General features: G+C 26.3%; 2 protein-coding genes across 2 annotated transcripts; both read right to left on the bottom strand. All coding sequences in view use genetic code 6, as the record gives it.

Moving 5' to 3' along the window:
* Positions 1-944: 944 nt before the first annotated feature.
* TTHERM_000495990 (flagellar associated protein, putative) lies at positions 945-11941 on the bottom strand (the record flags this gene model as incomplete). The annotated part of the gene is made up of 23 exons (XM_012801042.1): positions 945-1590; positions 1642-1865; positions 2026-2328; positions 2379-2579; positions 2633-2977; positions 3031-3357; positions 3415-3976; positions 4041-4144; positions 4203-4567; positions 4628-5047; positions 5101-5356; positions 5430-6167; positions 6233-7032; positions 7115-7533; positions 7581-7950; positions 8004-8340; positions 8403-9026; positions 9078-9320; positions 9379-9783; positions 9832-10034; positions 10088-10484; positions 10547-11082; positions 11296-11941. The coding sequence occupies 23 exons, from the start codon at positions 11939-11941 to the stop codon at positions 945-947; spliced, it is 9471 nt and encodes a 3156-aa protein (XP_012656496.1).
* A 776-nt stretch (positions 11942-12717) lies between these two features.
* Positions 12718-14004, bottom strand: TTHERM_00495980 (hypothetical protein; the record flags this gene model as incomplete). Its single annotated transcript, XM_001027886.2, has 1 exon — positions 12718-14004. The coding sequence occupies exon 1, from the start codon at positions 13837-13839 to the stop codon at positions 12718-12720; it is 1122 nt and encodes a 373-aa protein (XP_001027886.2). The 5' UTR covers positions 13840-14004.
* Between the last annotated feature and the right edge of the window lie 521 nt (positions 14005-14525).

Raw genomic sequence — 14525 nt, 5'->3', positions numbered from 1 at the left:
AAAAAATCTTTTTTATCGTTATTATTTTAAAAAATTAAAAAGCAATTTGATTTTTAATCAATACATACTTTGATGGTCACTAATCAAAGCAATTAATTTCAAATTAAATTAATCAAAAATTTTTATCCAAAATCTTTGCTAAAAAATAAAAAACAATTATTTATTTTAATTTTTTACTAAACAAAAAAATTTTTTGATTGAGAAAAAAATGAATAAAATAAATTATTTTATTTTGAGAGAAAATTATTTTTACATTAAAATAAATAGGATTTTTTAGTTAATATTCATATAAAAAAAAAAAATGTTTACCTTGAGATTGAATGTTCATTTTCCGAATAATAAAAATTTTAAAGATTTTTTTTATAAAGTAACATAATAAAATAGATAGAATCATTTTAACAAACAAACAAAATAATATCTAACAAAATGCTCAAATAAGACTTAAAATAAAATCTAAAATTTTTATTAAAAATTTTGATTTCAATAAAGAATTTTAAAATAAATTCCAGGGCAGCTGTAATTAATTAATAAATTATTTTGATATTATTTATTTACTTTTTTAAAAAATAATTAGTGCTTTTAGTATTGTGTTGAGATTCATAACAATTATGATAAATTATAGAATTAAAAACTAAACATAATAAATTAATGTAAATTAAATATTCATACTGCTATATAAAAATATCTTAAAAATAATATGAAAATAGATATTAGCAGTTTAACAAATAAAAAGCAAAATTAATCATATCATATTTAATTTAGAGGGTGTAATAGAGATTTTTGTTGCTATATTCATCCTAAAAGAAATAAAATGAATTTTTAATGATTTTTTGTTAGTGGGAATAACAAGAATTAAGATAAAATAAAAAGATAAATACTGAACATAATAAATTTAACTATTCCTAAATTTTAATTATATATTTATTATATATGATTAATATATATCATTAAGGGTTCTTTCCTATGTAACTTATGCTTGATGAAAGATTATTTATCTAACCTATTGTCCTAGATATTAAATTAGTAGAGTCGTTTGAATTTTAGATACTTCTACTTAAATTTTTTGAAATGCTAGCATTTATTTTTGTTTTCTTTATATTATCAAGTAGGTGGTTTTTAGGAAGAGTACTATTTACTCTTAAATCAAATTCTGCCTCTAGTTTGTCATCAATTAAGCTTGATTCTGCTTATGGTGGATTATATTTAGGAAGTTTACCCTTTATGAGATATGACCTAATTAATATACAAATGTTTTTTAATTTAATTGAAAGGAATTTTAAAATGGTATTTTACCAATACATATCTTCGGTTTATACTATCAGTTTACCACTTCTAATCTTTCCATACTCAACAGGAGTAAATGAAACAATGAATGTGGTTCCATCTCTTCCATATGATTCTAATGTTCCACTTTTAGGGAAAACTGTAAATTCACTATCTGACTCAGGAGAGAAGTTAGCCACAAATGGTGCAAATTATTTTGTTTTATTTGTTAATTTGAATGAAACACTGGTAGTTTTGTGTAAGTTGGAGCTGATTACAATAGTGTCATCAGGTTCAGGTTCTGTAGCTTCAACATCAATAAAATACCTATTGATAAAAAAATTATTTTATATTGCTTTGGTTAAATGAATTAATTACCTCCATTTTCCTCCAGCCTTTCTAAGGACATGGAATTCAAGAGTTGCTTTGTAAGGCTTTAGAGGTTAAAATTTAACTTAAAATTCTAATCTATCACTAGGATCACTCAAGTAATTCTTTGTTGTTTTTATTTAAAGTGATTTATCTACTAAATTACTATACTCTTCTTCCAAGCACCTAATTTCAAAACTAAAAGTATCATCTTTACCCATTATGCTTTATATCTATTTAATTATAATTTTATTTAAATTTTTTTTCACTTTCATTTAACAAACAGTTTTTTAAGAAATTTTATAGTAATTTTTATCAGAAACTATTAAAAATTCTTTTAATTTTTATATTTCATCCAATAAGTTTAATATTCTTAAAATTTAAAGAAATTACTCCTGGTAGTTAAATAGAAAAGTCTTCTTCTAAGCTATCTCTACATTGACACTTAAAGTTTTGGATTACAGTGGACTAAGTGCATTAAGTGATACCTTCAATAGGATATCTCCACTCAATTTTATCATTCATTGCTAAAACAATTTCACAATAATATTTGGTGATCTCTCTAGGTATGAAAGAGAAAGGAATCATTAATACTTACAAACCTCCAACTTGCATTAAATACCTTTCTTCACCATCTTATTTTCCAGGAATTTTTTTACCTTTAAGTAGGAGTTTGAAAACTTCTTTATTCTAATTCTTTAATAAATTTTTTTAAGTTAAATAAGTACTCTTTACTTAAAAATTACTTCGGCAATCATATAGACTTAAATCTAAATTTATTCTTTAAATGGATTTTTAAACTGAATAGATGTTGAGAAATCTTTATTTATGCTAACTGATATTTCTCTTTTCTCGAACTTTGTTGGAGGAATACCCATACCATAAACAGAATATCTCCACTTACCTATTTCTCCAGTGATTATTGATATTTCAGCACTTTCTGCTTGCTTTAAGAAAAAAAATTTTATTTTGTAATTATTAAAAGCTAAATAATTTTTACTTCTAAGCTGGAAGGTGAGTGCCTAATGTATACAGTTGTAGAAGAAAATGGTTTTAAAACTATATCTTATGGGAAAACTTCGAAATTTTATGTGTTTGTGCATTTGCTAATGGCTTTGATTTCTTTGTCAGTAGGATTTTCGAGTTAAACTTTATGCTAGTTAAATTTACCCAATTCTGTTTTAAGAATAGGCAGTTTGATTACAGCTTATTCTTCACTGAGTAAATTGAGTTCATACCATTTCTCTCCTAAATGCTCATTTACGAATGCAATACTACCTTTTGCTTTTCCGATATACAAAGGACTGTAGATCAATTCATAAGATTTAGTTTCTTTCGGCCCCAACTTTTATTTTCATAATGAATATTAATTAATAAAAAAATAATTTGATTATTTACATAAAATATATTTTCTCCAATAAGACCATCTCCGTTAATGATAACATCAAAAGAAATTTATTAATCAAGAGGATTTGATATAGAAATTTCAAACGTGCAAGCCTATCTGATAAATGAATTTAAATCTAGGACTTTATCTGCTGCAGGGCTAGCTGTTAGCAAAACAACTGTGTACCAAAGATATGTTCCATCATCTTCAGTAAAAGTTATTGAACCAGTATATTACCCACTTAATATAGGGGTGACAGATAATTTATAGGTACCTTTTTATCCTGCCTTTATTTTTAATGAAGGAGCCCCCTAAGCATTTAACAAATCAGTTTCTACCTATTTTTATAAGAATTATAATTAGAAAGGTATTTAAAAATTAATCAAATGAATTACTTTATATGTAACGTCTTTGTCAGTATATGGGTTTTTAACTACTATATCATGAATCTTTGTTTATCTTGCTGAACATTATATGACAAAATGATCTTCAGCTACAGGTTCCTCTCCGAAACCCTTAATATTATATTCAAACAAATCATTTGTGAGTGGATTTTGAAGAATTAATTTGCATTCTGCTTCACAAATCCACTTAGGTTTAAATGTTAATGGAAAACTTCCTTAAGATTTTTTCCTAACTAAAAACTCTTTAGAGAAAGAAGCTGGGAAAGAAAAGAGATTTGAATTAGGGAGTTTATCTCTTACAAAATTAACTTTAATATTCCAGTCTCTCTCTGTGTTATTTACAATAGGTATTTCTTGTGTAGTAGATTACCTAGCTGGAACTCTAAACTCTAATGTTGATCTCACTGGTTTAGGGAAAGCACTAATTTCTAATTTATATCTTCTAATATCTGTCAAATTTACATTTTTTAATGTGAGCGAAACTTTAAAATCTTTAACTGCATTTTTAAAGAGAAGCGAAATGGGAAGTTTGTTTACCAAATCTACAGTTTAACTAAAAAGAATAAATAAATAAATAATTAATAAATTAATTCTAAAAAAAGTAAAATTTAAATTACGTTTGCTCTTATTATTCTTCATGATTTTCTTTTGGAAGAATTTTTCCTCTCTTTGAATTTTCTTGTTTTTATTCTTTTTCAATTGGTTAGTTTATTTGAAGACCCTTGAATTTATAATCAGTAAATATTTAGTTTAAAGTTGAAAATAAAATATGTAGGTACTTTGTATGGGTTTGTGAGAGTAAATATTTGTGGAATTTGAATGTAAGGTACAGAAGGGGTTATTTCTATATTATATTGAACAGCATCTGGCTAACCTCCTGGGAAGACTAATTTATCAGCCTTTTAAAGTGCACTTTTATCACCTTTCAAGAATTTTTCTTTGCTCTTTTCCATAATTAACTATTCTGCAAGCTTACGAGCTCTATTCATAGATTCATTTTGGTAACTAAGTGGTATTTCTATATTAGCTGGGTCGTCTACGTAAATAGTTTAGCCATTTTAAGGTAGCCTGATAATTTCGTTGTTATACATAGGAAGCTCTACGTTCCCTATTACTTCATATTAGAATTCTCCGATATTAGGATCTTTAATTTATAAATAAAATCTCTTATGGTTTATGATATTAAAAAATGAAAATAGATTACCTTTAAAAATGATATAGCATCTTTATTACTCAATAATTAAGGGTAAGAAAATAAGATTAATGTTTGCAGTTGCTCCTCTCTTTATTCTTAACTTCGCAGTATTGTACTGTCTACAGAAGAATGATGGGAACACATCGTTTTATTATTAGTCTTCAATTTTAGATACGTTTGCTTAAGGTTTATCACTGTCTTCTTCTTTTCCACCATTTTATTTACCCTTAGTATTATTTTAATTCTATTAAGGTGCCCCTGCTGCCTTCTTTTTCTTTTTCTCTACTGGCTTTTCAGGTTTTACATGAACTATATTCACTTCAAATTCTCCCCACTCGGCATTTTAAAATTTATTAGTAACTTAAAATTAAAATTCTGTGTTTTCATACAAATTTGAAGTTGTTTAAATTATCTTTTCAGAAATTCTGCCTGTGTTTAATTTTTTAATTTTAAAATAAATTGTTTTAAAATAAAAAATTTACCTGTAACATTAGACTTTAAATCAAATACTAGTGCAGCTGCTTAGACATTACTTTCTTTCTTGTTATTAAAAATGATTCTTCCTGTTACAGAATCGCTTACTCTTGAAGTGAATTTAACTCTAAACTTGTATTAACTCTTAGGCTCTATCATAAACTAATCTTCTGAATCGAGAGAAAAGTCAGGATGACCCTCAAGCTTTACATGATAGCAAATAGTTCTGTTAGTAGGATTAGTTAATTCTATATTTTTGGTTATCTAAAATATTAAATAAAAAAGAATTAATATTTTTTGGGAAATCTTTAAGTTTATCTGAATTAATTAATTATACTTCTTCTCCTAAGATGCAACTAAACATAATAGGGTTTCCTTTTGGAATGTAGTGAGGGAGAGAATAAAGCATTTACAAATTGAAAAGAATCATTTCACGCATTGAAACCTTTTAGAAATCTTGAGGTTGTAAATGTGAGTTGATTCCAATCTCCTTCATAGCTTCAACTATTCTTTCTCCATTATACTTAAAATCTTACTCATTAGAGCAAACCATTTTCATATTTCCAAAATATCTCGAGCTATTTTTTCCAACATAGCTCATAATAAGTGACTAGATCCATTAGCCATCTTAAAGTTCCAAATCGAAAGAACATAATCTCTTCTAAGCTAAGGGGTGAGTTTATTCATAATTTATTTCAAGCCAATACAATAAAAGAGATTCTGCAGGAGAGATTAAATTACTTTATTCGATATAATTAGGAATTTACATTTTTTCTGCGGGTATTCCAGGAATTAACTTGAAATTTTTAGCATTAAGTCTGTTTAAAAAGTAAATTTTTAGTATTTAATAAAATATTTGTATCCATGAGTCAAGAGCAAGGTACATAAATCTTGATTAAGACAATCTTAAAACATTCTGACTAATTGTATTAGTGACCTAGCTAGGTAGCTATTTCACATATAGAATATAGTCTTAATAACTTAGCAAATACTCTGGCCTGATATGGTTAAGCATACCTCCTTCTACCTTTAATGATCTTATTAACTCATCGTATTAGGACATCAGTTTTTTGGACTTAGTTATTTAAGAAAAAATAATAATCAAATAATATAATAATCAATCAATCAATCATCTTTTACCTTTTCAGTTCTTTTTGTAAGGTGGTCAATTTAGGCTCTGAATGGGAATTAAGTTCTTCCAGTTAAAAATGTAATTAAATCAAATACAGGACTGCCATTTTGCTCTATAACGCTTTGTGGAAAACTGTTTATAGGCTATTAAAGAACATGATAATTCAGCCAGCGAGTTATATATTCAATAGACTAATCTAAGAAAGGAGTTGGTATTGGTTAATATCCTAGCATGCTTCTAGAACTTTTAGTAGAGCCATAGCTCAGAGTAGAGGCAGCTCCTCCTTTCTTCTTAGTTGCAGCAATAGAATGAGTCCTAGAAGTTTATGTCTTACCATCTACTGAGTTAATGTCCTCATCTTCCTCTTTAATCATAATGTTTCCGATAGAAAATTTATTACTATCATCTTTTACTTCATTTAAATATATTGAATACTCCCCTTTGCATCTCTACAGATATGATTGATTAGTAAATAGGCAGTTATCAGTTGTACCAGATATATAAATAGGATACACACGATCGGAGTCATCATAAAATTCTATTCTAGTTGTAAATGATAAAGGTCTTTTATTTGAAAATACGGCCTCAACTCTTATTCTATGTTTTGTTATACCCAAATTTTTTCCATCAGGCCAGTTCAAAGTTACATTAATATTTGAAATATCTTAAATAATTTTATATTTTAAATTCAAATTTTCATAGCCATCGTTTATAATCCTAAAAGTGCAGCGAGACTATATCCCGAGAGGCACAACTGGTAAAATAATTTCCTTCCTGTCAAATTGAAGTCTTGGGAAAGCAGCCTCACCTAATTTTGGAAAAAATAAAAATTATTAAAAGTCACTAATAAAAGAGTTAAAGTAAGAAATTTAAAAGAATTAATAGACTACCTTTTAATATTAGCTCAACATAAGGTACGTTAGAAGGAATTTCATCATCTTCTTCAATGTATAAAGGTAGAGTTTAAGTAAAATTGCCTGGGGCATATGGATTAAAAAGTGCTTCAATTTTCACCGAATCGCATGATTCAACTATACCAGAAGAAGGTTCTACTTAAAATATTTTATCAGATGTTATACCACTTATATCAATTCTCCATTTGATGCTTCTTCTATCAGGGTTATTTAAAGTTACTTCCATCTTATCAGGAAAACATTTATCTGGCGTAGTTATAACTTTTCTTTTAAACTCACATGTTTATGGATCAATTAAGAATTTTGGATGAAGACCTTTACATGTGATGTACCTTTCTAATGAAGGGATGATCCCATAACCTGAAAGCGTCAATGGAAGCAATAGCTTATAAGAGCTAATAGAATATTTTAAATAATTAAAAAGTAGAAAAAAAAAATTTACATAATTTCTTTCGGACAAAACTTTAATACAAAATTCAATGTCTGTTTAGGATAAACAGTTAAGTTAAATAGCTTTGATTTTTTCTTTTCACTCTCTTCTTCTAAACTATCAACACTCTCATTTAAAGGGCCATCAAAATCTGGTTCATTATCATCATTATTCATTTTATTTTGCTAATCTTCCTCTTCACTTTATTCTTCATGTACTGAGTGTAGAACTGAATCATCATCTTCACCTTCTATCTCAATAGACAAACACTCTATACCTGGTTAAGCCTTTTCGTAATCTTCATCTGTTCTCATATCTAGAACTAAATCTGCAGGAATATTAGAGTTATTTTACAGGGACATTTTAAGTATACCCTAGTTTCCTATACAAAATAATAATTGTTATATAAATTTTCTATTTATAAATAAAACTTACCTAAAGTAGTAATATTTCCAAAATCAAATAGCTCTTCTAATATGCTGACTTAAGGAATTATTGTTTATCCTTAAAAAGGCAATTTTAGGATTCTTCCACCTCTTATGTAAACAATAATATCACCCTTAAAAGTATTTTCTTGGTTACTTAAGATGGTTACTGAAATATCCCTAACATCATCAGGACCGATTCTTCCTTTTAAAGGATTAATCGATACACATTCAGGTAAATTAGTTTAATCGATACTAAATATAGCCTAGATCCTACTTAGATTTTTGATTTAGAATGTTTTTGTTTCTGCTTTTGAAACAGCAATTTCTTTGAAATCTAAATTAGTCTATTCATATTAATTTTAAATAAAATTAATTATTTTTTAGGAGGATGAAAAAATATGCTTACATTTTTAATCATGCATCTAGCTTCTTAGATTGTTCCTATACATCTAATTGCCCCTTCTACACCATCTTAAACTTTTAATACAAGTTTCTCTTCTTCGTTTCTTGTTATTGGGGCCATGCTTTATTTGTCATTTTAGTTAGAACCTTGATTAGAATCTCTGGCAGAATTTGGAGCATTTGCTGACAAATTATTTTAAGAAGAGATTGAATTAGAACCAGCTTACTAAGAGGGCTTGTAAGTAACCGTTAGGTTTAAAGATGAATTAGCAGGTACTTCACCCTTTTCAGGAGTAATAGTAAATATTTTGTTTAAAGTGTGTACCCATTCAAATTTACCCGTTGAATTACCATTATTAGTGAGTTTTAAGGTTTCTTTTGTAATCATTTCATGATTATCTTCAAAGAAACTCATTTTTATCTAAACTCTAGATAACTCAAGTTTAACCAATTGAATATCTGCAATTACTTAAAATTCAAATGCATGCTATTCATTAATTATATATTTTACATTATTTCTAAATTACCCTAGAGTATTATTTTTTAAAACCACATCAAATCCTGCAACTTAGCTTGGAGGAATAATTTATAGAGTTTAGTATGATCCCTACAGCTCATCGCTATCAACCTAAATTTAAATTTTTAATATTAATTTTATAAAAATTAAAATATAATGTACAATTAGTCTGCAAGAAATGGCTGTTCTGAGATCATTTCGAATAGTAAAAGTTTTTTAAATAGTAGATTTAACATAAACAGGTCCAAAATCAATAAATACAGGGCCTGCGAATATTTTTTAGAGCTATTCTCCTTACAGTTTCATAGATATTTCTCTTATTTCTTTATGATTTTAAGGTTTAGAGTGCCATTTTTTCTTTATTATTACATTTGGATCAGGATTGAATGACTTCATATTTTCTTACTATTAAAAAATGAATGGATATTAATTATTAATTATTTTTTCAACTTAAATCTCTTACATTTTATGCATATGGTTCATATTTACCAATAGGCTTATTAACATACAAAGGCTCATTTGAAATAGGAAGAGGTAACTCAGGTGTATCTAGCCTATTTTATATCATTCCAACTTCGTAAGCATAATCAATTGGAGCATCTGCAAATTTACCACCCTTTCCTTCTTCGTCTGATTCTGCACCTTAATTTTATCCATCTTGATCAGGAGCTAAGCCTAATTACTTTAGTTTTTCAATCATTTCTTCATATTTTGCTGCAACGATTTTGTCCTTTTCTTTCTGAAGACGTTCTTTGCGGTGCTCTCTTAAGACATCATCGTATTTTTTGCTATTCATGTAAGAGTCCATAACAGTAGGGTCTTTATTATTTACTACCCAGTCAGGGATTTCATTAATTCTATCCTCATACTGAATTAAAAATAATGTAAAAAAAATTGATTTTATTAAAATTTTTACTTATTTCTTTGTTCTTGTTTAAAATAAATTTTCCTCATCTAAGAATTTTCTTTCATTTTCAAAGTTTTCAGGCAAAGTTTCTGGTCCTCTTTTTGTTATTGTTTTTTCTGATATATCCAAAGCTTTACCTAGCATTTTAAGATCTAATTTATAAGCTCCATTAAAAAGTAATATCTGCATATTTTTTTAGAAACTTCCAACAGCTATATTTTTAATAGAGATAAATATTCATTCTAAAACAAAAAAGTTAAACTACCTTTTGGCTGAAATGATGCAACAAAAACAGCTTTTGATTAAGGGTTTATTACAGCTGTTGCTGGAGATAGTGTAAAGTAGGGTATTTTAGAGCAAGATATAGAAATTGGGATATCTCTGTTTCTATTTTCGATTTCTAATTTACAATCTTTATAATCATTGACATTACATTCTCCATACTAAATAAGATTTTTAGATAACTTAATGGTAGGGCAAATACCTCTTCCAGTAACGTGTATTATAGTTGGGTTAGACTATTAGCCATCATATGAAAATATTGCTGAATAAGAATAATCTTCTACATCAGCATTCATTTCATCTTTTGAAATAGCATAAGATTAAGTCCAAAATTAATGCTTTGGATGTACTTAAGAATGACACTTAAATACAATAGGAAGCTTTTATAAATAATTAAGAAGATAATTTTTAAAAGTATTATTACAACTAAATAATTTTTTACTTAGGAATAACTATCTATTACTCCTTCAGAAGGTTCTATACTCATAATTTTTTCTGTTTATTCCCTTCCTACTTCGTTAGGTGTTTATAAACTTGCAATATCTTCAGCAGAATATAGAAGTCCAAATCTAAAATTAACTTTGTATTTATACTTTTTAGGAGTATTATTTACCAAAAAACCATGTATTTTTTTTTCCTGACCATAATAAAAAGTACCAAAGTCAAATTAAGTTGTTTGGTTACCGCTATCATCTATTAAGAACTAAGTAAACTCGACTATAGTTGCATTAATATCTATTACTTTCTGAAGACATTAAGCTTCTGTTGTTACATAGACAAAACCCCTAAATAAACCAGCTTCTTAACTTTCATAAGTTGCAGTAACTGCAAATTCCTATTTTGGTTGTATTGAAAAGAATGGGGGTTCTATTTTTAAATCGGCAGGATCACTTGATTTTAATTCAACTTTAGCTGCTACCGAACCTTCATTTTTGAAAAATATCTTCTCTTACTTTTGCTGCTAAACTTTAACAAAACCTGTTTTGTAATAATTCAACAAAATAAAAATAAATCTACTTTATTTATATGAGGAAACGTAAAACAAATGATATTTAAAAAAAGTAACTTTATCAATAAGTTAATAATAATATTTATCTCAAATCTATCTGTTTAACTATATCTTTTAATAGCTGAGTAAAATTGGTTGATATTATTTAATTGTTTGTTAACATGATATAAACAAAATCTTACCAAAATTAATAAATGGTTCAAAAACCAGCTAAGCACATGGCTGATAAGCATATAAAAAGACTTCTTTAGAAAAATTATCTTAACTCACAATTTTCATTACATCTTTGAAGTTATCTAAATAAGTAGTTTCAAATGTGACAGTTACTTTCATTGCCAAACCAGCTCCGATAGCTCCTTGCATTTCATAATCAGCTCTAAAATGTGGGGTTTATGGCTAAAATACTCTAATACGACGAGGTTTCTTTGTTAAGTTTCTAACGTACAAGGTAATCTCATATGTTTAGTTAATTTATATATCCTTGAAATGAATTTCATTTGGAGTAATATCAATGGGATCTGAATTAGAAATGTATTTTAAAGTTGTTAAATTCTAATTATTCTAAGATTGGCTATAATTTTAAATAGAGTTTTTAGTTACTATATTCATATTCTCATTTTATAATTAATCCTCGTCCTAACTTGTTTTATACTAGCCTTCGCTCTAGCTTGTGTTATTATTCACTTTTATTGAATCTTTCTGCTTTTTGGCACTATTTCGATTTTCTTTTAATGTACCCTCTTTTTATTTTAAATTCTATCCATCTAAATTTGATTGGTCCTCAGTAGGACGAGCTACTTCCTTATTGCCCTGGCTATACTTTTTCATTTGAACTATTTGATATTTGGGTTAGCTTCCTTTATATTTAAATGTAAAAACTTCAACAAATATCCCTAATTAAAATCAAGAAAGAGTTATCTATTTTTATTTATTAAAGTATTGTGAATAAGTAAGTATAATCTTATTTTTCTTTTTCTTGCATATAAAAAGCTTTACAATATATTCCTAGCTCCTAAAATCCTTTGTTTTATGCAAGTAATAATAAGGTAGCATTTTCAATTATCTTTTAAGCACATATCGTTTTTATTTATATTGAAAAGCATGTCTTATTAACCCAATAAATAATTAAATAAATGGTAAATAATTTCAAATCAAAATTATGGAACTGAAAAATTAAATTTAAAAATTCATTCTCTTATTTTATAAATTCAAAATGATTATTTTTTTTTTTATAATTTTTAATCTACTCTATTCAATTTTGAGAGTTTGTTTGTTTAAAAAGTTTAATAATTTTAATTCAAATAACAATGTAAATAAAAATAACATACTGGCCAATCATAATATATTAAAAAATTCAACAAAGTTAAAATATCTAAAAATATATTAGGCAATAAAATACATATATTAGTAAAGAACATGAATTTTAAAGATGAGTTTGTTTTGTTGATTTTTAGTTATTAATTATAAATAATTTTACAAATTAAGATAAAGAAAATATATCTATTTTCTAAGATATTGTTTATAGGCAAAAATATTTATTTATTTATTTACAGTTTTAATTAATTAATTAACAATAATATTGAGCTTATAATTAGTGGAAATGATCAGTTTAATGGGTTAAATGTGTTATACTCATTTGAAGTATAAATTATCATCGAACTTGTGCTCTTTTATAACCTCTCTGCTCTAGATCTCCTTCGCCCATTTGATATTGAATTTTGCCTTTTATGAGGAGTTGTTTCAGTTTTTGTAACCTGGTTATAATTAAATGGCGAAACTTAATAGACGTTAATATTAGTGGGACCTGTATTCCTATCATAAGATTTTCTTATATCATTATTCACATCGCTTTTAAATCTGCTAGAATTACAAGCTGATTATTATTAACTTATCTAATTTAGAATTTTTTTATTATTTTAAAGGATTCTTTAACTTGGAATTCTCTCTGCACTTAGTCTGCTTGACAAATTTACAGAGTCTTTATTATACAAAATATTGTTTTAATTTTATAAGCGATACATGTAGTTGCTATTTTCCTTTTTTGTTTCATTAATATCGCTTGGAGACAGAGTGCACAAATCGCCTTGAAACCCTCTTTCTAATAAACTTCTTCTTGATTCTTCGATTTGTAGAGCAAAATCAAATTCTTCTTCTTCAGTCTCCATAAACTTCTTAAATTAATACTACTGTTATTTAATTTCTTGTTATTAAAGAGGAAGACAAACCAAATGGTTTTATTCTTCCTATAGCTATTCTTCAAGTAATTAAATTTTAGCACATTTTGATTTTAGTAGTTCTTTCGTTTATGTAAGCAAACTATCTTGCTAACGAACAAAATCATTTAATTCTATTATTTTAGCTTCTGCTGTTTTTAATTTTTCTTTTTAAATCTGAATGATAGATCTCAAGTATAAAATATCCGATTATGCTTGCTTTGAGCATGTAGTTTCAAATTAATCATTTAAAATACTACTCATGGCTATATCTCCAACCATATCTAAATGTAGAGATTATTTTTTTAAGCCCGTTAAGAAGTTATCAGTAAAGCTTTTAGGCAAACTGTTTGTAATTTTTAATAGTAATTCTTCATTTTTAGTTTTTAATCGTTGCTTTAGCTAATTGTTTTCTTCTTCTAGCATTTCTTGCTATTGTAAAAGAGCATTAACCTCATTTTGAAAGTTGTAAATACTGATTCTAGCCCGATTAGCAGTTATACTATTCTACATTTATTTAGTCCCTACCTAGTAAAATGTCCTAAATTTTGTTTGACTTTCTTTAGCTATAAAAATAAATATTTGCAATAATTTAATAATAGGAGTGTTTGCTATAGCCCTAATTATTCTTAATTAATATTTTTAAAGATCTTTTGAATTTTTAACTGATTTTATTACAATTATTGTCTTTACAAATCAACATTATATTTTTTTTAGAAGTTAGGATTACAAATTATAAAATAAATGAATGTAAACAACTCACAAAAGATTTTATATTATTTGATATATTATTTTCAATAAGTGCTTGTTTTCTTTCAACGAAATAAGAACTATAATACTGATAACCAATATTTATTCGTCAATTAAATTATTTTTTATAATAATGAAATTGCATAAAAATTGATAGTACTAAGGTACTGCATAAGCATAAAGAGCATGCAAATTAAAAATTAATAGCCTAATTTTGCAAAGCTAAAACTATCTCTTAATTCCAAACTTTCAAACAAAATAATATATTTTTAGTTTATCCAAACTAAGCGATGGTTGGGATTTTTTAATTTAAATATATATGTGGACAATACATTTAATTAATGAAATCTATAAAATCAAGAGCAATAAATATTTTTTTAGAATAAAATTTTTATAAAAAGTAAATAAACATTTTAAAATTTATTTAAATTATTATAAACTAAATACAA

This window comes from Tetrahymena thermophila (assembly GCF_000189635.1).
Source record: "Tetrahymena thermophila SB210 genomic scaffold scf_8253815, whole genome shotgun sequence".
NCBI lineage: Eukaryota > Ciliophora > Oligohymenophorea > Hymenostomatida > Tetrahymenidae > Tetrahymena > Tetrahymena thermophila.
This window is presented reverse-complemented; position numbering and strand designations above follow the sequence as displayed.